The 22,269-nt window shown below is 34.7% G+C and overlaps 3 protein-coding genes across 3 annotated transcripts; 2 read left to right on the forward strand and 1 right to left on the reverse strand.

The window, feature by feature from the left end:
- On the forward strand, window positions 1-4,258 carry LOC131610815 (ethylene response sensor 1-like). Its single transcript, XM_058882865.1, has 6 exons — window positions 1-158; window positions 771-1,709; window positions 2,808-3,176; window positions 3,287-3,553; window positions 3,729-3,856; window positions 3,946-4,258. The coding sequence occupies exons 2-6, from the start codon at window positions 801-803 to the stop codon at window positions 4,178-4,180; spliced, it is 1,908 nt and encodes a 635-aa protein (XP_058738848.1). The 5' UTR covers window positions 1-158; window positions 771-800; the 3' UTR covers window positions 4,181-4,258.
- Window positions 4,259-11,741: 7,483 nt separating this feature from the next.
- On the reverse strand, window positions 11,742-13,792 carry LOC131610816 (large ribosomal subunit protein eL19y-like). Its single transcript, XM_058882866.1, has 5 exons — window positions 13,636-13,792; window positions 13,396-13,518; window positions 12,377-12,690; window positions 12,187-12,260; window positions 11,742-11,980 (listed from the first exon to the last, which is right to left on the reverse strand). The coding sequence occupies exons 1-5, from the start codon at window positions 13,745-13,747 to the stop codon at window positions 11,944-11,946; spliced, it is 660 nt and encodes a 219-aa protein (XP_058738849.1). The 5' UTR covers window positions 13,748-13,792; the 3' UTR covers window positions 11,742-11,943.
- Window positions 13,793-20,925: 7,133 nt separating this feature from the next.
- LOC131610819 (uncharacterized) lies at window positions 20,926-22,231 on the forward strand. The gene is made up of 3 exons (XM_058882868.1): window positions 20,926-21,230; window positions 21,353-21,416; window positions 21,500-22,231. Exons 1-3 carry the CDS (start codon window positions 20,953-20,955, stop codon window positions 22,100-22,102), a joined length of 945 nt encoding a protein of 314 aa, XP_058738851.1. The 5' UTR covers window positions 20,926-20,952; the 3' UTR covers window positions 22,103-22,231.
- The last annotated feature ends 38 nt before the right edge of the window (window positions 22,232-22,269 follow it).

Below are 22,269 nucleotides of genomic sequence, written 5' to 3' on the forward strand. Positions count from 1 at the left end.
CTTACAGCTTTATACTTCAAGTCTCGCATTTTTCCCACTCACAAAACATAACACTCTCTTTTTCTTCATTTCATTCATTCATATGTCTCCGCCGTAACTAACTGGCGGCTCCGATCACACCGCCGCCTGATCTACCTCCCCTCTCCTCCCTTCCTCCGGTATTCACTCTTTCCTTTCCCCTCTCTCTTTCTCTTTCTCCCTTTATCTTCTTTTTTTAGTTTTTTTTTCTTCCTATGATTCATTGAATAATGCTCATGGTGAATTATATTTATCCATATTTTTTATTTACTGATACAATCAGCTTCAGTTTTAAGCATTATTTTATTCATTCTATTTCCTTCTTTAGATTTGGTTCTACCATTATCTAATATCAATTAAAATATATTGTTATTTCCTTTCTCATATATATTAATTTCCTGATAAGATTCGTTGGATCGCGTAAGTAATATATGTAGATTTCCTTTTGTTGGAGATTTGATTTTTCAAACTATTTTTCAGTTTAGTCTCTATAAGTCTCAACTAGTTTTTTTTTTTTTTTATGGATTACAATTTGCATCAAACTCAATAGCTCAGATTAGGTTTTGTTTATGTATGTAAATAGTTGATTTTGATTTTGGTGTTCTATTGTTGCTCTTGATTTTGTACTTGAAATTTGGAATACATTATATTAGAAGTAATAAATGTTTTTTAATTTTTTGTTTTTTTGGTAACTTTTTGTTTTTAAACCCGTGATGACAACTTATGTTAGGGTGTTTTTTTTTTGTTTACAGATCTTTTCATGTGAGGGTGATAGGTGATAGATGATGGAGTCGTGCGAGTGTATAGACACGCCGTATCCGCCAGACGAACTTCTTGTCAAGTATCAATATATTTCTGATGTTTTAATTGCGCTTGCGTATTTCTCGATTCCTGTGGAGCTTATTTATTTTGTTCAGAAGTCGGCTTTCTTTCCGTATAGATGGGTTCTTATGCAGTTTGGGGCTTTTATTGTTCTTTGTGGGGCGACTCATTTTATAAACTTGTGGACGTTTTCTGCTCACTCTAAAGCGGTTGCTGTTGTGATGACGATTGCTAAGGTTTCATGTGCGATTGTGTCGTGTGCTACCGCGCTTATGCTTGTTCATATTATTCCGGATCTGTTGAGTGTTAAAACGCGTGAGTTGTTTCTTAAGAACAAGGCGGAAGAGCTTGATAGGGAGATGGGGCTTATTCTTACTCAGGAAGAAACCGGAAGGCATGTGAGAATGTTGACTCATGAGATTAGGAGCACGCTTGATAGGCATACGATACTCAAGACTACTCTTGTGGAGTTGGGTAGGACTTTAGGATTGGAGGAATGTGCACTGTGGATGCCGTCAAGGAGTGGTCTTAATTTGCAACTTTCTCATACTTTAACTTATCATGTACAAGTTGGATCTACTGTGCCAACAAACCTTCCTATTGTTAATGAAGTCTTCAATAGCCCGAGAGCTACGCGGATACCACACACTTGTCCACTTGCCAGGATAAGACCGCTTGTTGGAAGATACGTGCCCCCTGAAGTTGTTGCTGTTCGGGTGCCGCTTTTGCATTTGTCAAATTTTCAAATTAATGATTGGCCCGATCTTTCAGCAAAAAGCTTTGCAATCATGGTTCTCATACTCCCTACTGATAGTGCTAGAAAGTGGCGGGATCATGAGTTGGAGCTTGTCGATGTTGTTGCAGATCAGGTTCGTTTGATTTCCTTTATTGCTCTGGTTTGCGTTTTATCTGTATATTGTTTATGGTTTATTCTTTTTTTCGTTACATATTATGTCTGTGCTCTTGATGGATTGCTTAAACCATCATATTCATTCTTGTTGTTGCCTGGAAGTTCTGTTCTGAGTCTGACTATCATTGTAAACATGTTTTGGAATCTGGGGCATAGAATAAAATGAAAATTAAGAAATGGCTATCAATCATTGGTCATTTGGCCTTGCCTTAAACAATTGCAATTTGTGGTGTATATCCGTATTTCTCCAACATCATGGTAGAAGATAGCATATGATACCTTGTAGCTTAAGTAAAAAACCATACATATGCATATGGACTGAGCCTGGTGAATTCCAAGAAGTGGCTAAAAAGAAAGACCAAATCACATAATTATGATACTTACGATCTTTGTGTATATCAATTATTACCTTTTGTCTATAGATTTCAACACCCGATATAGTTAACATGTAACTTCAATCATATGTCATTTTCTTTTCACTTAACATTGTATTCGAGCCATCCAGTTTTGACTTTGGGTTGGAAACATACAAATGGCTCAATATCTAGTCTGAGATAGGCTCTGATAACGGATTAATATTAGAAATGAGATTGAAAACATGGGGTAAACAAACACATGATAATATCTAATTACTTCTCTTAACATCAAAGATTGAACAAGTCTGATGCAGATTGTCTTGGATAAAGTTATAACCAGTGTGTGTGGGACCTGACTTTTAAATGTTTTATTTCCCTACTTCCTTGTGCATGCCTTCTAGTCTTAATACTACCAAATTAAATACCTGAAACTTTTTATTTAATTGTATGTCTTTTAGGAATATCATCTTCTTACTAGATTAGATGACCATATTAACTTTGTAATTTGCCTGTGACATTAGATATAGCACCACAGTTGCGGTTTCAAAATTTCGCAAACATTTTCTAGTCCTGATGTGGCATTTTTTTCCTCACATGCACCTCAGATGTGGGGACATGGTTGTCTTATTATCATTACATTTCAAAATTTTTATCTGAGATACTATTCCTCCAGATGCTGAATCCCTTAAGTTTTCAAACAGGTAGCAGTTGCCCTTTCACATGCTGCTATTTTGGAGGAGTCTATGAGAGCCCGGGATCAACTCATGGAACAGAACGTTGCTTTAGATTTAGCTCGGCGAGAAGCTGAAATGGCAATTCATGCTCGCAATGATTTCCTTGCAGTAATGAATCATGAGATGAGGACACCAATGCATGCAATTATAGCATTGTCATCGCTTCTTTTAGAGACAGAACTGACTCCAGAGCAGAGGGTTATGATAGAAACTGTTTTGAAGAGTAGTAATGTTTTGGCAGCACTTATTAATGATGTTTTAGATCTGTCCCGACTGGAAGATGGTAGCCTTGAATTAGAAATGGGGAAAATCAACCTTCACGGTGTCTTAGGAGAGGTAATTTCTATAAGCTTTTCTGATTAAGGGGTCTGAGATGTCAGTAACACTATTCGTTAGCTTTTACCATCAACATCATTTGTGATTGCTTTTTTCTATATCCAATGCAGGTCATTGAACTGATAAAGCCTATTGCATCTGTGAAAAAATTACCTATTACTTTAATTCTGGCCCCTGATCTACCTAATCATGCCATTGGTGATGAAAAACGGCTTATGCAAACACTTTTAAATGTTGTGGGTAATGCTGTCAAATATACTAAGGAGGGCTATGTTTCTATTAGAGCTTCTGTTGCAAAACCAGAATCCTTGCAGGATTGGCGACCTCCTGAGTTCTATCCAGCATCAAGTGATGGTCACTTCTATATAAGAGTCCAGGTACCTTGTGCATCTTCAATATCTTAAATCTCTATCCAGTCATATATCTATGTGATTCAATTCTTGGGTTATATCTTGTTATTATGTTATTGTTCTAGCAACTATTAGAAATTAATCTAGGTATTGAATTACATCTCATGAGTCATGACTGACCTGAGCATCCTTCTTTGTGCAGGTTAAGGATTCTGGATGTGGCATTCTCCCCCAAGATATTCCACATCTCTTTACCAAGTTTACTCAGTCTCAAAGTGGACCGGGTCGATCTAGCAGTGGCTCAGGTCTTGGGCTAGCCATTTGTAAAAGGTAGGGAAAAACATAGTCATTCAATTCTGACGATTTAGCATATAACTTCAATGTTGATAACTAGCAAGTTAATGTTAATGTTGATTCAGATTTGTAAATCTCATGGGTGGTCACATTTGGATGGAAAGCGAAGGACCCGATAAAGGAAGCACAGCTACATTTGTAGTCAAACTTGGGATTTGTAGCAATCCAGATCCATCTGATCATCAAGCGGCAAGCAGAGGCCAAGCATATAGTGGAAGCGGAGGCCTTGCTAGATTTAAACACTTAGTCAATGACGGCGACATAGGTTTTTCTAATAGACGCAATCAAAGAAGTTTCTAAACACCAAATTTGGACTCATGTTGACTTGGTTGTACTAAACTCTCATTTGCAATATGCCTAATTGTATGGTTTGCTGTTTGCACTTGCAGTTATAGAATAGGATTCATGTGTCAGACATGTTTCTAACAAACAGTTCTTATCTGAAACCCTATAATATTATTAACTAGTTATACAACAATTGAGGAAATTCAAAAATAATCCACTACTTAATAAAACTTGACTCGATAGTTTTAAGCAATATTCTAAAAATCGGACTGAACATGTGGGTTCAACAACAGATTGAATCTGGAACAATTCCGTTCATTGATTAGTTTGATTCTGGTTGTATAGTAGTTAAATTGAGTCAGGTTTTACTAGTTGAATAACAGTTGGTTCAACCTGTCTTCTTTTTTTTTTTTGAGTTTTTGTATTTTTCAATATTTTTTAATTTGTATTTAGAAAAACCAATGGTTTTGAGGAAATGGCATTTATCAATGTGAATCAAATCAATTGCTTCTTTCACAATGTTTATGGATTAGTCCAACACAAAGATTGTTAGTAGTATCTAGCAGGATTTGAACTCAAAATTTTGAGAGGAGTACACTCTTAAGATCCCAAGCTTTTACCACTAGGCCAATCTTTGGGTTACAACTTCGGATTAATTCCACTCAGTATAAACTAAGTTATGTGTTGGCGATATGCTATTCGTGGGTGTGGAAACAGTATCATACTTCAGACTGTTGGTCTTTCTACGTTGGAGCGAAGCTGGTCTTTTTGAAATTTTTTGCTACGTTCCTGAAGGCTCATCTTTTTTGAATTTTTTTTTGTTGTTGAAGGCTGCGATTTGGTGATGTTGCGGTAGGGTGGTAGCAGCCTGGAATTGCCTTCTCTCGGATTTGTCATAGCTGTGCATTCTTGTTTCGGCTCATACTGAATTGTCAGTTTCATGTTTTATACAATAATTTTATTGGAATTTTTTGAGCTTTGATTGTTTGCAGTTCTGATTAGGGTGTCGCTTAAGCTGGATATGGTGGCTTTAATCTCTTCGGCGGCGCTGCGATACTAAATAGTTGTGATTTGTATATGGTTAGTTTTGGAATTGTACATTGTAATAAATAGTAGTGATTTGTATATTGGTAGTTTTGGAATTGTACATTGTAGCACAATTGATATGTTTTGTTATAGGTTGGCATGGTTTTGTATAAGGGGTGGCAAACGGGCATGCCCGCAAAAAAAAATGGACAGGCATTTTTAAAAGTGCGGATCTAAAATTTTGCCTCGTCCCGCAAAAAAGTGAGAGTGAGGCGGGGAAGGCCCGCGAGCATTAAACTTTTTAGGTCTAAAAATAATAAAATTGTATGAAAAAACTCATGCCCGCAAAAGCCAGAAAAAAACGAGGCGGGGCAGACACATTAAAGAGAGCTGGCTTAAAATCTTACCCCGCTCGCAAAAAAATACGGGTAAAACGAGCTTTTTCTGCATGTCGGGTCCGTTTTATCGCCCCTAACTTTGTATGTCTGATAATTGCTGGTATAGATGGGCTTGATTTTGTGTGTGTGATATGTTAAAATAGGTTTTAAATACCTAGATTTCTAAGAAAAGCTTACTACAAATATATTAGGAATATTAATAAGAGACATAATTTGAAGATAAAACTAAAATTATATTGAAAACTAAAAAAGACATTTATTTTGGGAAACTTTTTTTTATAAATGCGACACTTATTTTAGAATCGAGGAAGTATATTTCTACACCACGTTCATATACTACACCGTATTGTTCATTAATACGATATATTTTTTTAAAAATAATATTTTTTTAGATTAAGGGGTACCGATATAAAATTATGTGATTAATCAAGTTTATAACTTCATTAACCAATATTTTATATTTTATTAATCAATTTTGTTTTATTACTAACTACGTTACTTTATTAACCAACCTTTTACATTTCATTAACCAACTTTATTTTAGTTTTAAAAATTACCTTTAATATCTAGGCATTTATTAATCAACTTTATCACTTCATTAACCAACTTTTTACATTTCATTAGCCAACTTTATTTTACTACTAAAATTTATTTTTAATATCTATGGCGTTTATTAACCAACTTTATCACTTCGTTAACAATTTTTTTACAATATATTAACAAGTTTTATTTTACTATTAAAAGTTATTGTCCATGCACTGTTCACGGATATTGTTCAGGATTATGGCATTGTTAGTCACTATTCATGTTATTGTTTACTGTCGTATCACTGTTCGCCGTATTTTTTAACAATAAATGCGGTGTAGGGGTAAGATATGTTGTAGGAATAACATTCTTGTTATGACTTTAAAGAGTATTTTTAGAGCACATGTTAGCATTTTCTAATGTATATTTCGGATGCCTTAATATTTAATATAATTCTCTTTTATACTCTTTCAAAAAAAACATTGTTACTTAATTTGGAATTCGAGTTTATTTGAAATCTTTAACTCAGTTCTAATTATCATAATAGCGAGCTAATTCTAATAAACCCAAATGTCAACTAGTAATTACGCCAATTAACATAAAATAAATTGGATATATCTACTGGTAGCATGTCAATAATTACACTGTCACTTGAATCTCGAGTTGTTTAACTGTTTACATAAAATAAGTTGTCTCTTTTTTTTCAAACATCACAAATTTTATTTTTAAATTGTCTCATTTTCTCCTGAAGTGGAAGGACTTTGAGTTAGATCATTTTGTTTTTTTCTAACGAGTACTATTTCTTTCAAAGGTTTTATTTTTAAGTTTAAAGGGAGAGATGGTATCTTTTAGATACTGAAATAATTTGTTCCTCCTTATTTGTTTGTTAGTTTTTGTAAATTCTAAAAATATTTTAATAGGAGAATTGAGAGGTTACTTCATTATCTTGATGGTTGATGGTTGGTCATAAGAAAAATGTTATCTTTTTTATTCTTCATCGTTTCAGAATTTCATATCATTGTCTTCCCATATTTTTCTTGTTTCTGCTTTTGCTTCTTCTAATTCTTCATGAATCTCTTGAAGTTCTTTATTATTAGAGTCATGTCACTACTAGAGTCGGATTCATTAGCCTTAAGTGCTAGACTTTTATTTTTCTTTTCTCCTTCTTCTTTTATGGCAAGCCTTTTGAGTTCCATTTTGTATTCTTGCAATTTATCAAAGAGAGTGTGTCCATGGTCGTCAAATCCTTGGATTAATAAATTATAGTGACTTTGAATTGCCAACTACGGTTTAGGAATCTAAGAATATTTATGACTGATTCTTCATTTGAGTTTATGCATATTCTCTCTTTAATTTTCATTTTGAAGAGTCATACTCATGGGTTAATGTGCTCAATCTTGCCCTCTTTACCTCAGTAGTTCCTTCATGGATAATTTGGAGGATGTACCACTTTTCTTTTGCAGTTTGGCAGTGAGAAATTTCGCAAAAATTCATCAAGACATAGAATGACAAAGATGATTGGTTTTGCTTTCAAACTGCGCTGCACATTCTCTTTATCATTTTTGGTCCAATCTTTTTCAATTTTATCTACTACAACACTATTTACTATGTGTGTAAGGATAAAAGGACTTCATTCACAGCCTTCCAAACACCACACTTCATCCCTTCTATAAAAAATTCATTTTCTCTTTACATAAATTGCACCCTTCTCCATTAAAGGATGAAGGCTTGTTTAGTGAATAGCTTGAAGACATTTTTTTCTCTTGAGACGACGAGTCCTTAACCTGAGTTAGACTTTGATGTCACTTGTCGAACAAATGACTTCAAGAACAAGAGGGGGTTGAATTGTGGTGTTTAAAATTCACGATTACTTTTATACTTTTCTCGATTAAGATCGTGTTAGTAGTTCCTTTTAGAGTAAATTGCGGCGAAAATATAGTAAATAATAAACAACTGAAAAAATAAAGAGAGTAAAAGTTAGAGAGATTGCACTAGAGAGTTATCCAAATTTGGACGAACTTTGGCATAGTCTTGTCTCCAAGAGGTCTTCTTGAGATTTTGACTATAAACTTTTAAACTTTTACAAGTTATGCCAACGAATCTTAATACAATCTGATCTTGATAGTTTTACAGGATTATCCCTCACAAATGATATATTTTACCTCAGTTTAAGCTAATGAACCGTTTAGAGAGTTATGGCTTATCTTAATAACCAAATCAAAGCTTTTTCTAGCAAAGCTCCAAAAACAAACCTCTGAGATTTTATGATTGGTTTATCTCACAAACCAAACTCGATCTCTCAAGAGTATCACACTCTTAAAAATTAAAACGATCAGCACGACCACTTATAAGCTCTTCCTCACAAGCAAGATTTTACTCAAAAGCACTAAGGCAACCTCAAGTAAAAAGAAATATTTTTAGAAAGAGAAAGAGAGAAAATAGAGAGATCAATTCAAAGAAAAAGTAAATCGTTGGAAAGTGACATGGAATGAAGATGAGGCGAGCCTCCTTTATATAGGAGTTGGAAATCCAGAAAAGAAAATAATTCATGGGCCGATTTGACTATCCAATTGATTGACATAATGTTTCAATTAAGTTGTCAAGCCATTTTTAATTGATTGCCATGGTCTATATTCTTTTATAAATTTTAAATATTTCAAGGGATGACCATGGATACTTTCAACTATTTTACGCGTCATTGTTGAACTAGGGTGACCTAAACGGTCATATGCCATAAATTTACAGTTTTAGAATCTTCTTTTACTACTAAATTGCATTAATTTCATGTATATATGTACAATGTAATTTAGAGGGTAATTTTCTTAGTTTTTCTTAAGTTTTCTTTTTTCCCAAAACATTAGAAGTAATATTAATGAATTTCATATTACCTTCGGTTGTAGTTTTAGTATCATAACCTTGACTATATATGTCCTCAAAACTCAACAACTTTCACTTTGATTTTGGAGAGTATAAAGAATTATTAATGACAAATTGTCTCATTTGGTAATATGAACATAGTATTACATATTCCTTCAATCAAATCTATGAGACCTAAGATTCTATTTATTATACCTTTAGTAGCATTTATTTCAGTAAAATATTTCTTATTTTTTAGGATCGTGTGGGTAGTTCCACTGTCCAGAATACAAATGTCTTTGACATGTTTCATGTCTAACCTTAAAATAGAAATAAGATTAAATAGAGAGTAAATCAACAACATATTTAACATTATTATTTCATACAAATATTGGATACACCAAATAACATACAAATTCTTAATTTGATACATAGTTCAGATATAAAATCAATGCAAACACATCACATATTTTTCAAATAGTTACATAATTTACTGTTTCTTCCACGAAATCAACAACTCCAAGATAGGTAATATCATTTTCAGGTTCAATATCAGTAAAATTTACTTCTTTTTCATTTTCCTCTATAGATGTCTTGTTTCTTTTACACACATGTTCTGGCGTTCTACACGACTTAGACTAATGACCTTTCTTTTCGCATTTATAACAGAAATCATCATGATTCCTCGAGGGACCCTCTTGGATATAATTAATCCTACCTTGACGATTCTTATTAGTTTGATCATATATGAAAAACCTATATTTATTCATGTAACCTCATCTACGACCTCGACCACGAAAATGGTTTTGACCGTGATATCTGTCTCGACTAGGATTCTTTAATCGAGCATAACCACCACGTCTTTTAATACGATTATAGTCACCACGCCTTTGATTAAATATTGTGACACTTATCTCAGGATATGGTATTGTTTTTGTGGGATGTGATTGGTATTTTTTTTTATAAAGAGCTCATTATTTTGTTATGCTACTATAAGGATTGCAACTAAATCAGAACACTCTAAAAATTCCCTATTGTTGTTGCAACAATACTTGGGATGCATGAAAAGTTGAAAAATGTTTTTTTAACTTTCATGTTCGGCTATAAATATGCCACAAAACTCTACTTGTGATATAATTTGGTGCATGAAAGAGTTATATACAACAACACTTTTATAATCTTAGAACCTTAATATGTTCAATTGATCCATCAATGAGGGCAACAAGATTTTCCTCTGATGTCCAAATCTTGTCTTCAATTTGTCCCCCAAAATTTTGAAATCTTTTGCATTTGAGTATTCTGTTTGTAATCCATCATCAAGGTGGTGTTTAACTATCCGATTTACTTTCGACTTTTTCATTGTCATTTCTTTTGGTAACTGTCAATTTTCTTGAATTGTCTCCTTCAAGGATTTTGTCAAGCCCCTCACATGTAAGGTACTCAATTAAGTTGTTGTTCCAAATTATGTAGTTGTCCCTATTTATGTTTAAAATTTTGAATTGGAACTTAACATTGACATGATTGTATCTAAAATTCATATGAACATAATCAATATTAAATGCATAAACTAAAAAAATGCCAATTTATTCAATAACATCGATTATAAAAACCATGACCTTGTTTTATTCAAAAGCATTTATCAATAAGCCAATTTAAGACTAGTAATGATAAAATGATCAATATCATTAATGATATGTAATCTTTATCTAATTCTTTATCTAATTCTTCATGCTTGATAGTACCGATAAAGAACAAAATAATGACAAGTAAAGTGGTAAACATGCAGACAACACGAGTATGCCATTTAAAAAATATGGATAAATATTTTAAGAATAATGTGAAAGTTATGAAAGAAATTAAAGTATTTAAAGATAATTTTGTAAAATGACTGTTATAGTTACCATTGAGGAAAAGAAAAAAAAAGTTTAAGTACAATAATCAAAAATAAAACCATCACAATACAATACAACTCAAAAATAAAACCACCTTCTAACAGCTTAAGTTAGGACTCTATTTAGCCGGATCACCAACACCAAATAAAAAACCACAAAAAGATTTCACACTAACATACCACATGATAGGATGCAAAACTTGGTACCTTGCGAAGTTAGAAACATAAATGACACATTGGTAATTTAGATAAAGAATGAGGCAATGGTGTCAATTCTATGTACCTATGTGTCAAACATGGGAGTTCTCTCATTTTTCTCAAAATTTTGGAGATAAAGAGAAAGTTTTAGAAAGGGAAAGACGAGGCGGAGAAAGAGAGGTTTCAACCAAGGAGGACAAAACAAACTTGGCCTGTTGGCCATACTCTGTTGTCTGCATGTTTTCACAGTCCCTTTTTCCAAGCTTTTGCTAAAACGGCATTACCATGTTATTGCAAATTTAGTTTTAAAAGGTGCAAGGTATCATGTCCCTTTTTCCAAGCTTTTGCTAAAACGGCATTACCATGTTATTGCAAATTTAGTTTTAAAAGGTGCAAGGTATCATGTTTAAGCAAAGGGTTGGCATTAACATGTTTTCGCGGCATTTACTAGGGCCAGTAACAATCACTCGGCCTCCTATCTCTCAACACATATTCCTCTGTTGTGTGAAATCTGAAAGTCGTACCAGTATCAGTCCATGTGAAACTCACTTAATAGGTCAGTAAGTGTTGAATAGAAGCATCTCAGTTCCGTCCAATCAAATACAAGCATGTAAACTCGCGGGATTGAGAAAGCATGTAAATTCGCGGGATTGAGAATGCATGTAAACATAGTTGCAAAGTATAGAGGAAGCTAACAAAGTATAACATTAGTGTTTCCGCAACAAAATTCATAACAAACAAAGCAAAACACCATTTAAAACAGGGACTATTATAAATTCATACACCTGATAAATGAAAACTGTCTTAAACCAACAAAATGACTCGTCAAAACTAATTTAGAACAGTAACAGAGGATGCAAGCCCTAATATTCTGCCACACAAATTCAAGCTGCCACGGCCTTCTTGGATTTCTTTGACGGTCTGCACAAAAGATATTTATTTAAAAAATTATACAATGAAAGGACTAAAGATAGTAGATACAGATTATACAATGAAAGGACTAAAGATAGTAGATACAGATTATACAATGAAAGGACTAAAGATAGTAGATACAGATTATACAATGAAAGGACTAAAGATAGTAGATACAGAACAGGCATAAAATGTGAGTAAAATATGTTACTCACTGGGTTTGTTTTGCAACTTCGGCTGGTGGAGCAGCAGTAGGAGCTGCTGCTGGCTTCTCTCCTCCTCCAGGACCCTAAACATTTTATAAACAAGCGACAAAATCTCCATTATATACTTGTTAACACCGTAAAACTAAAAACATACAGCCATGTGTAAATAGAAAATTTGAAGATAGTAAAGGGAACTCACTTGAGCAAAACGCTCCTCCCTGCGAGCAAACTTCCTTTCTCGGCTGGCCTTGTTCTTGGCACGCTTGGCCTCAAACTGGTCGGATAAGGTCTTCTCTCTTGCCTTCTCAGCTTTAGACTTGTGGATGCTCTCCATTAGAACTCTCTTGTTCTTAAACACATTACCCTTAACCTTCATGTACATGTCATGGTACATATGCTTGTCAATCTTCTTAGACTCACGGTACTTGCGGAGCAAACGTCTGAGCACGCGCATTCTCCTCATCCAAAGGATCTTGGTTGGAAGCCTTGCCTCCCTGGTACCCTTACGCTTACCTAACAGAATTCAGACAAATACAATTAAGTAATAATTCAAGGTTTCCTTATTCATCACCAGAAACTCACTCATAAACACGCTCACAAACTCAGTAATTTTCATATTTGACAACGCAAATAGATACATCTAACCAAAAGATGAGTAACTAGTTAAAAGACTAACATCTTCACAGTTAAATATTGAAAAGAATAAAATGCTATTGAATCTTAAGAAAGCTTCTAAATCACTTTTAAAAAATGTAGTAACTACACCAGTGTAAGCATTTTTCAGTTGTGATTTGTTTAAAAGAACAAGGTTCATGCTGAACATGAAAGCTATTTTGATAGACTTCCTGTTTCAAAAAAACTTTTGCTAAGCTTCTGGAAAAAAAACCATTTACAATGGAAAATAAGAAACACAAATCACTATGTAAAATTGTAAGAAAACACAAAATTACTTGTGTTCTCTAATAAATCAAAAAACAATGATTACTAAATTATATCATATAAAAAACACTTAAATTTTAACTTGGAAGCTGAATAAGAAAAACAGTCACTTTAAAAATTGTAAAAAGAAAAACAACTACTAATGATTTTCCTATAAATCCAAAACCAATCAACACTAAATTAAACCATATCAAAATCAGAGTTAATTTACTGCAACCTATATCATGAGTTATAATCCATTCAAAATGAAGCTCATAAAAAATTAGGGAAACAAATTACCATATCCAGAGTGTCTTCCCTTCCTCTTAGCTTCCTTCATACGACGAGCACGTGATCTGGAGTGAATCTTGGTAGGTTTCCTGATGATAAACCCATCCTTAACCAGCTTCCTTATGTTTTGGCCTACAAATCAAAATCCAATCAAAAACCCTAAAAATAAGATACAGAAGCTGAATCTATACAATCACAATCAAATCAATGAAATTCAACGATAAACGAGGTAAGGTTGAAATTGCTTACGGGAATTAGCCATGGAGATCTCATTTCCCTCGTTTGGATCGAGCCAGACCTTTCCCCTTCCGCACTTGAGGACGCTGGCGGCGAGACGTTTTTGGAGTTTGAGCGAAACCATGTTTCCCTGTGAATAGAAGCTAAGGCTATCGCAGAATGGTGGAAGTGATGCAGCGTCGAATATAAACCTAGGGTTTGGAATTCTGTAATGGGTTTACGGGTTGTTTTCATTTGTCTTAAAAGCCCATTTCTTCTATCTCCTTGGCCCAATAATAATAAAACACTTTTTAGTCAATAATAAATTTAAATATTTGAGCTAAAACACTTTTTAGTCAATAATAAATTTAAATATTTGAGCTAAAACACTTTTATACTCATTTTTATTTTTATGAATCTTTTATATAATTTATAGATATATATATATATATATATATATATATATATATATATATATATATATATATATATATATATATATATATATATATATATATATATATATATATATATATATATATATATATATATATATATCAATAAAATGTATACTAATAAAAAATAAATATTATTTCCCAAGAGACCAATATATGCCCTTTTAATAATCTTATTTGTCCTGTATAAATGTCAAAACAACAAAATAGGACAATATCAGACCACGGAGTCTACGTTGATAAAGTATCTGTAGAAGGTATGTCATTTGTCTTCCTGACTCATTTCCTTCGAGTAGAACATGTCCCCTGCGAATAGAACCACAGGACAAACCTCTTGTTAAAGTTGGCCACTTCAAAGGTCGTGGGGTTCACTATGAGTCATATAAAGAGACTATGGGCTCCCCCGACATCGAGGCGAAAGAAGTATATTTTGTAGAGCTCGTTCTAAGGTCCGGCTGGATGTCTCCTATACTGTGTTACCTTTAATTAGGTGAACCCTCACATGATGAAGGGGGAGCCTGGAATATCAGAAGAAAAGTTGTCAAGTACACCCTTCTATCGAGGAAACTCTACAAAATGGAAAAGGCCACTCATATGTTGAGGTGCCTAGATGAGAGTGACATCGCTTTAGTCCTCACAAAGGTCCATAAGGGAGCCTACAACATCCATATTGGCGGAAAAGCTCTTGCCCATAAACTATTAAGAGCACGCTATTACTGACCTACATTGATGAAAGACATCATCGCCTTTGTCAAGAAATGCAATCAGTGCCAAAGACATGTTGACCTTCACCATGCCCCATAAAAAATTCTCCAATTGATGACCTCACCCTGGCCATTCTACCAGTGGGGCATGGATATCCTAGAACATTACCCCTAGCACCGGGTCAATAAAAATTCTTGATATTAGGGGTGGACTGCTTCACTAAGTGGATAGAGGCGGAGGCAGTGGCAACAATCACAGCGAAAAGAGTCCAACATTTCAATTGACAGAGAATCATGTGTTGGTACTGCCTCTTCGACGCCATTACCTTGGACAATGGAATCCAATTCGCCAGCATCATGGTCACTGATTTCTACAAGGACTTGGGCGTATATATAGTTTGTGTATGTGGTACACCATCGGGCCAACAGCCAAGCTAAATTCGCTAATAAGGTAATCCCTAAAGGACTTATAAAGAAGTTGGACAATGCTAAGGGGCTCTGGGGTGGAGTTGCTCCACAAAATACTATGGTCGTATCACACCATGCCACAACCACCACCTGTAACACCCTAATTCCCCCCCATGTATTTATAATTAAAAATCAGAGTAATTTAAAACTTTCATACAATTAGGATGCTACCTTCATCAACAAAACCTGCTCATATCATATGACATGTAACACATACAACTTTTTTAAAAATTATTAATAATAACGGTAACAAACATCATCATGTCTAACTTTATTTCATTGCAACGGAAAACATCAACAAATTATTATTTTAATATCTCAAAGCATAATCATATCCTATAATAATTAACAAACGTCGGAGGTTACAAAGTAATCTCCCCAAAACATAAATTAAACACAAAGGCGTTCCATTCCCTAGTGTTACATATTAGAGCAGACGCCGACTCGACAAAAGCATAACGAAAAGCACTCTTTTCTACTCATGTCCACACCTTCACTAAAGATCACCTGCACATTATCCACGTGGAGGCAACATTCAAACAGAAAAGGTGAGATATCATAATTATATAAAGTAATGCATAATAATAAGTAAGTAACAGATTATTCCATGCATAATCACCATTTCCTCCCACCATCTTCGACACAATCAACCATACCTAATTTCACATTGATCATGTAATAACAACATTTAAGCAATGGCAACAATCATGCAATACAACAATTATGCAATAACAATTATGCAATGCCTAAATACTTAACAGCATGACTCAATGTATATGGTACCAATATGTGAACACTCAGGTTCACCGCTCCGATCCTCACCATAGGCACGGAGCACACCAAAAGCACACTCAATCCACACAATAGGACTGAGGCTCACTAAAAATCGTTACCAACACCATAGGTAACCGTTCACCGATTCCCATTTGGAACCAGCTACTCGCACCCAATCCCCACCATAGGATTGAGGCTCGCCAAAATGGACCATCACTCAAACACCATGATACATGACACTAGTTGACATGCCACAATGTACAATGACCTTCACCTTAGTCAATGTGGCACGCCAATGCTGGCCACCATACACTAAACACATGCTATAAACATCTTGTAATAACACTATTACAATATAGCAAACAACAACAATGTATTCGCGTATACTTCACACCACAACATACAATTACACACCATACAACACCATCACACGTCAATCGAACGGGGCCTTAATCGAACACCCGACGCTCAAGTTATAAATTTTATAAGTTTTGCAAAATTTTGTCAGAACAGCATTAATCGATCACGCCATATCCCGGAACCGATTACGGTCTCGAAAATAGTTCAAAAACTTTTTTCAAGTGGTAATTGATTACGTCACATCCCGTAATCGATTACGCCTTCGCAAACAGCCCAGAAACTCATTTTTCAATATTGTGACCGATTACTCAAATCCTGGTAATTGATTACACCTGTAGCAGAAGCACTTTCGTGTTGCTTATCAATACGAAAATCACTTTTAAGCCATCCCAAAACCCCACACACAACAACACAACATCCACCATCAACAATTTTATCAAATTCATAATTTGAACAGAAATAGTAGACAATTCACCATTCAATCATCAACAACAACATTCTAACACATTTTATTCATCAATAACATACAATTGCATTATCCACACAATTAATTCAACAATTCCAAAATTGCAACCATGATCATGATATTGAGAGAAGAAAAACACAAACCAAGCATAGACATAATCTACCCACACTTATCATGTAAACCCTTAGATAATTAGAACCTCATGCTTACCTTAGAGTTATTGCAAAAGTTTCTCAACAATGGTGATCTTCTTTTCCCCTTTGCCCTAACTCTCCTTTCTCTTCTCTCCAAACCTTCACGATCTGTCAGTTTCTATCCCTAAACTTCTCTTTTCCATTATTTTATTATATTATTATTAATATCCACCTAGTATTAAATAATCATAAACTAATATTCTTTAATTAGTCTTACTCACCACACCACCAAATTCGACACTTTTGCTCACACACCTCCAACACCTTAATTCTACTCTTAATGCCACTACCCCCACATCAGGGGTATCCCAAATATACCAAAATACTAAACAATACCACACAATCACCAAATACCTCATAGTTAAATTACGAAAAATAAATAAAAAAAGTCAGGGCGTTACACCACCAAGGAAACCCCGTTCTCCATGGTTTACGGGGCAGACGCGATGCTTATAGTAGAAATCGAGACGTCGTCATGGCGATGAGTCCATTTTGACAAAGAAGCAAATAAGATAGGGCTAAAGTGTGTGGCAGACCTGATCAATGAGTTACGAGAAGCCGCCCACAACCGAGATTTTTCCACCAAACATTGAGCCACCTGGAGATACAACTCCAAAGTGGAGCTGAGAGAGATGCAAGAGGGAGACTTAGTGTTACATATACCAGAAAATCTTTCATGGAGCATATAAGTTGTAGGAACTGGAAGGACCACTCCTCCTCAGAACTTGGAATGCACCCCACCACCCATATTATTATAGTTAAAGTTATTTGTAAATTTTCAATAAGCGTTATGACTTATGTTTCTATAACTATAAACAATCACACTTATGCTTTATTGTACAGGGACTTTCCCCATTTTTTGTTTTTCTTTCTTTGAAAAATATTTACGTTGGACCTCCACTGAAGGAATCTTGTTGCACCTCATGGAAATATTTATCTTGGACCTTCACCGAAGGATATTTTCCGCCCCTTGTGGAAATATATATGATGGATCTTCACTGAAGGATCTTTGCCGCCCCTCGTGGAAATATCTACGATGGACCCCCACGAAGGATCATTGTCGCCCCTCGTGGCAATATCTATGTTGGTCCCTCAGTAAAGGATCCTTACTGCCTCTCGTAGAAATATCAATGTTTGAACTTCATTGAAGGATCATTTTTGCCCCCTCGTGGCAATATCTATGTTAGACCTTTACTAAAGGATCCTTGTTGCCTCTCGAGGCAATAGACATACAAGGAACCCTAACAGAGCGCTCGACCGCCACTCGGGGAAGCATATATATATATATATATATATATATATATATATATATATATATATATGTAACATATTTTTGCGAGAAGATCCTTGCTACCTTCGTAGGTAATTACGGGCCTCGGAGGAGGGTCCATATAGCCCTCTGAAGTTATCCCAAAAGCGGCCATAAGAACTTTCTCCGGAGGAACATAGTATCTCCTCAGGCGACATAGCTTTGAATTCATTCTTAAATGGGTATGACTTTCATCAAGCCCCGGAGACTTGGTGTAAGTCTTGCTAGAGGGCTCGATAGAAGTCTCGCCTGAGAAATAAAGTGTCTCACTTGAGGGACTCGACGTCTCCCCAACTAGGCTACATGATGGGGCTTGGAGTTCCCATATAAGAAGATTTTTCGCCTCAGGGACTCAGTATCTCCTCAGGCGACATAACTTCAAAATCATGCCTAAATGGGTGTGGCCAATATCAAGCCCTAGAAACTTGGTGCAAGTCTTACTAGAGGCCTCGATAGAAGTCTCGTCTGAGAAGTAAAGCGCCTCACCTATGGGATTTAGTGTCCCCCTAGTCGGGCTACATGATGGAGCTTAGAGTTCCCAGATAAGAAGAGTTTTCTCTTGAGAGACTCAATATCTCTCCGGGCGATATAGCTTCCAAATCATAGCTTAATTGTTGGATGCAAAAGGATATTAAAAAAGAAAGAAGGTATTGTGGAAATTGAAGAGTCAAGGTTCAAAGCAAGACTGTGGAAAATGATTTTACTCAAGTGGGGGATTACATTGAGTTTTTTTCACCAATGGTAAAGAATTGTTTGAAAAGGGTTCTTATGGTTGTTGTGAATCTATACAATCTTGAGCTAAAGAAAATGCATGTGAAGACCACTTTTTTTTTACATGGAAACCTTGAAGATATAAACTACACAAAACAACCAAAAAGGTTTTGTAGAGGACAAGTATAAGGTAGGTCTTTTGAAAAAAAATTGTATGGGTCATAATCACCAATTTGTAGGGGTTGAAACAAAACTCTAGACAATGATATCATCAATTTGATTAATTTTTTTGAAAGAATGATTTTGTGAGAAATTGGTGTGACAATTCTGTTTACATATTAAAAAATAATGAGAAATTCATTCTTTACCCGCTTTTATATGTGGATGATATCTTGATAGCAATTTTTATCAAGAATAAGATTGAAATGCTTAAGGAGAAGTTAAATGGTCTATTTAAGATGAAGAGTCTTAGTGGTGCTAAGAGGATACTTGGAATGAATATCATGAGAAATTGGGAAAAGAGTGAATTATTCTTATTTCACTATGGATGAGTGAAGATAAGACTGTTAACACTTATTTGAATCATCAAACAAAGCTTTTGATTTTGCAATGTCCTTAATAATATGAGAAAAAAATGGAGAGTACTCCTTATATAAGTGGGGTGGGAAGCATCATGTATGAAATGGTTTGTAATAGGTCAGACTTAACATATATGATTAGCATAATCAGGCCGAGAAAAGGCGCTAAGAAAACAAAGCGCTCCTCTCAGAAGTTTTCATTCCAATTAGTATGAATGCCCTACTCTAATTTACAAAATAAAATGGTAGATGCTTGAAAACAACTTATGATTTTACACATTTTTTTGAAAAAACAAGTGTTTAGTCTTTTGCTTTTGTAGTTAAAAAAAATTGGGACCCCAAAATTTAGATGTAGCATGTGGATGGTCGGCCCTGAGCATGAGTCGATTTATAACAAATTCAAGTCATGTATGTTAAAAAGCCTTTAACATAAATTTTGAGATATTTGAAATTTTGAATGGGTCATTGAAAGACACAATACACAAGAATAATTTAAAGAAATGTTTTGGAAGAATATGTTGATGCGATTATGTTGGAGATGTGAATACTAAGAATTACTTATGAATGTATACATTGTAATTACCAAAATATCATATATTTGGCTAATCATAATCATAGTGTATCATAAAAAAACAAATCACATTGATATTCATTTGCATTTTATTATGATTAAATAAATAAAAAATGTGATTGAGAAAGTTGTTTCTGTGTGTTAATCAAGTTAGTCCCTTGATCAAGATTCAAACATTATTTGAATTTGATTAATTTTGATGAAGAGTATTTCAAAACTGACAACAACATTAAGGTTTAATGGTTAATTAAACATCCCCATCAATTTAAAGGCAAAGTGGAAATTTATTGTGTATGCTCTTTAAATCTTTTTCATTTCAAATATATTAATTATTCTCGATTCTCCTTTGGTAGATATAGGAAGCATGCCAAGTTGATGAGCCGTGAAACATGTAATCACGGATGGTGCATGACCCTTACTCTATCTAGACTCTAGTGCATACTTGGCACGATTAAGTCACTCAATTTCAATACCAAACAAAATTGTAGTGGCCAGGTGTTATCGATTGAAAGCATTTTGCTCGAACTACAATTGCGGTGAGTTAACAAAAACAAAAACACGGGACATATCCAAACACGTGTCACTCATTTTCAACGTGTGGAAACCTCATCAGATACCGAGTAATGAATCCGAACAAAACGAAGAAGAAGCCCGATTCTGTCTCACTCTGCATGCACCATCTTGATCTACCACCTTTTATTATTTATAAGATAAGATAATAAACAAGCTTCATCTCTTGGTTTTGCTTTTTCTATGAACAATGGAAGATGAAAGGACAAACAGAGATGGAAAGAGAGAAACAAACACTTCTTTAGGAAGAAGAAGCTTAACTATTGGTGGTGAAGATGGAATTACTGGACTTCTTGTGTTTGGTGGAGCCTTGGCCATTGCAGGTTTCATGGCTGTGACTTCTTTTGGAACCAAAAAACATAAGAAAAAAAGCATTCATCCTCACCACCAAGAACAATATTTATTGGATGATGATGATAAAGCTTCTCTTCAATATTCAACAAACCAATTTGGAGAGGATGTCACATCGTATGACATAATAATTATTTAATAAATAACATATCACACATGCATACCTGAGTTAATTGCTAAATGTATCTTTTATTAATAATTATGGATATAATGTTAACATGTGTCAGTTGTTGTTGCAGCTGTTTGACATCCAATGAGTGTGCCAAGACAGATGATTCCTCGGAGTTGCAACCCTTGATTCTGGTGATTTGTCCATATTTATTCAATGCAGTTGTGAGAGTTTTTGATATATATTGGCTTTAACTTGGATGTTGAATTTGGTTCAGGAGGAGAAAATTGACGATGAACCCAATAGTGATTGCCTTCACCATCAGGAAATTGCATTCTCTGACTATTCCCAGCCAGAAAGTGCAACATCCTCAAACGAAAATATGGTTGTGGAAGAAAGTTCGGAGTTGTTTAACAACTCCGGTGACTGTGAACAAGAGGAAGAGAAGGATGAATCTGAAAATAGCCTAATAACATCTACTGAAACAAATGATGAGGATGATGACATGGACTCTGATGATGCTACGGAGGAGACTGGGGAAGAAGATAGCTTAGAAGCAACAGAGACCACTTCCCTTGATGACAATGTGGAGTTGATGGAACATGAATACAAGAAATACTACTGTGAAAGCAATGTTTGCAGTGACTTATATGCAGATGATGGTTCCTACTATGCTTCAAACAAGACAGCACCAAAAGAAGCAATGTGGAACAAAACAGCAAGTTTCCCTGTGGTGCAGAAAGTTCAACCATCAATATTGGCAACCTGGGTTATGCCCATGCTGAAGCTAGGATTTCTAATGTTCCTAGCTGCACTGACTCGTGGCCTACTGCAATCTCTTTATGTTCTTGATGACGACGACTCTGTAATAACCCCATGAAGTGAATTTAGGATCAATGTTTTTTTTAAACAAAAAGGATCAACATATATAAATATATAATGTCAGAAAAACATATATAAATGTATGTGTGTTTTATGAGTTAAGATCAATATATTTGTTCATTTTAAATGAGTTTTGGAAATGTACATTGCTATTATCAGTTAGGT

This window comes from Vicia villosa, linkage group LG6 (assembly GCF_029867415.1).
Source record: "Vicia villosa cultivar HV-30 ecotype Madison, WI linkage group LG6, Vvil1.0, whole genome shotgun sequence".
In the NCBI taxonomy this organism is placed as follows: domain Eukaryota; kingdom Viridiplantae; phylum Streptophyta; class Magnoliopsida; order Fabales; family Fabaceae; genus Vicia; species Vicia villosa.

Bases quoted from the DNA above. Each gene is read 5' to 3' on its own strand.
- LOC131610815 (XM_058882865.1), top strand. From the start codon at position 801: ATGATGGAGTCGTGCGAGTGTATAGACACGCCGTATCCGCCAGACGAA. The intron at 3,177-3,286 runs GTAATTTCTATA...TATCCAATGCAG, and splicing joins TTCACGGTGTCTTAGGAGAG to GTCATTGAACTGATAAAGCC. The intron at 3,554-3,728 runs GTACCTTGTGCA...TTCTTTGTGCAG, and splicing joins ACTTCTATATAAGAGTCCAG to GTTAAGGATTCTGGATGTGG.
- LOC131610819 (XM_058882868.1), top strand. From the start codon at position 20,953: ATGGAAGATGAAAGGACAAACAGAGATGGAAAGAGAGAAACAAACACT. The intron at 21,231-21,352 runs GTATGACATAAT...TTGTTGTTGCAG, and splicing joins TTTGGAGAGGATGTCACATC to CTGTTTGACATCCAATGAGT. The intron at 21,417-21,499 runs GTGATTTGTCCA...AATTTGGTTCAG, and splicing joins AGTTGCAACCCTTGATTCTG to GAGGAGAAAATTGACGATGA.
- LOC131610816 (XM_058882866.1), bottom strand. From the start codon at position 13,747: ATGGTTTCGCTCAAACTCCAAAAACGTCTCGCCGCCAGCGTCCTCAAG. The intron at 13,519-13,635 runs GTAAGCAATTTC...TTTGATTTGTAG, and splicing joins GATCTCCATGGCTAATTCCC to GCCAAAACATAAGGAAGCTG. The intron at 11,981-12,186 runs GTGAGTAACATA...TCTTTTGTGCAG, and splicing joins GAAGTTGCAAAACAAACCCA to ACCGTCAAAGAAATCCAAGA.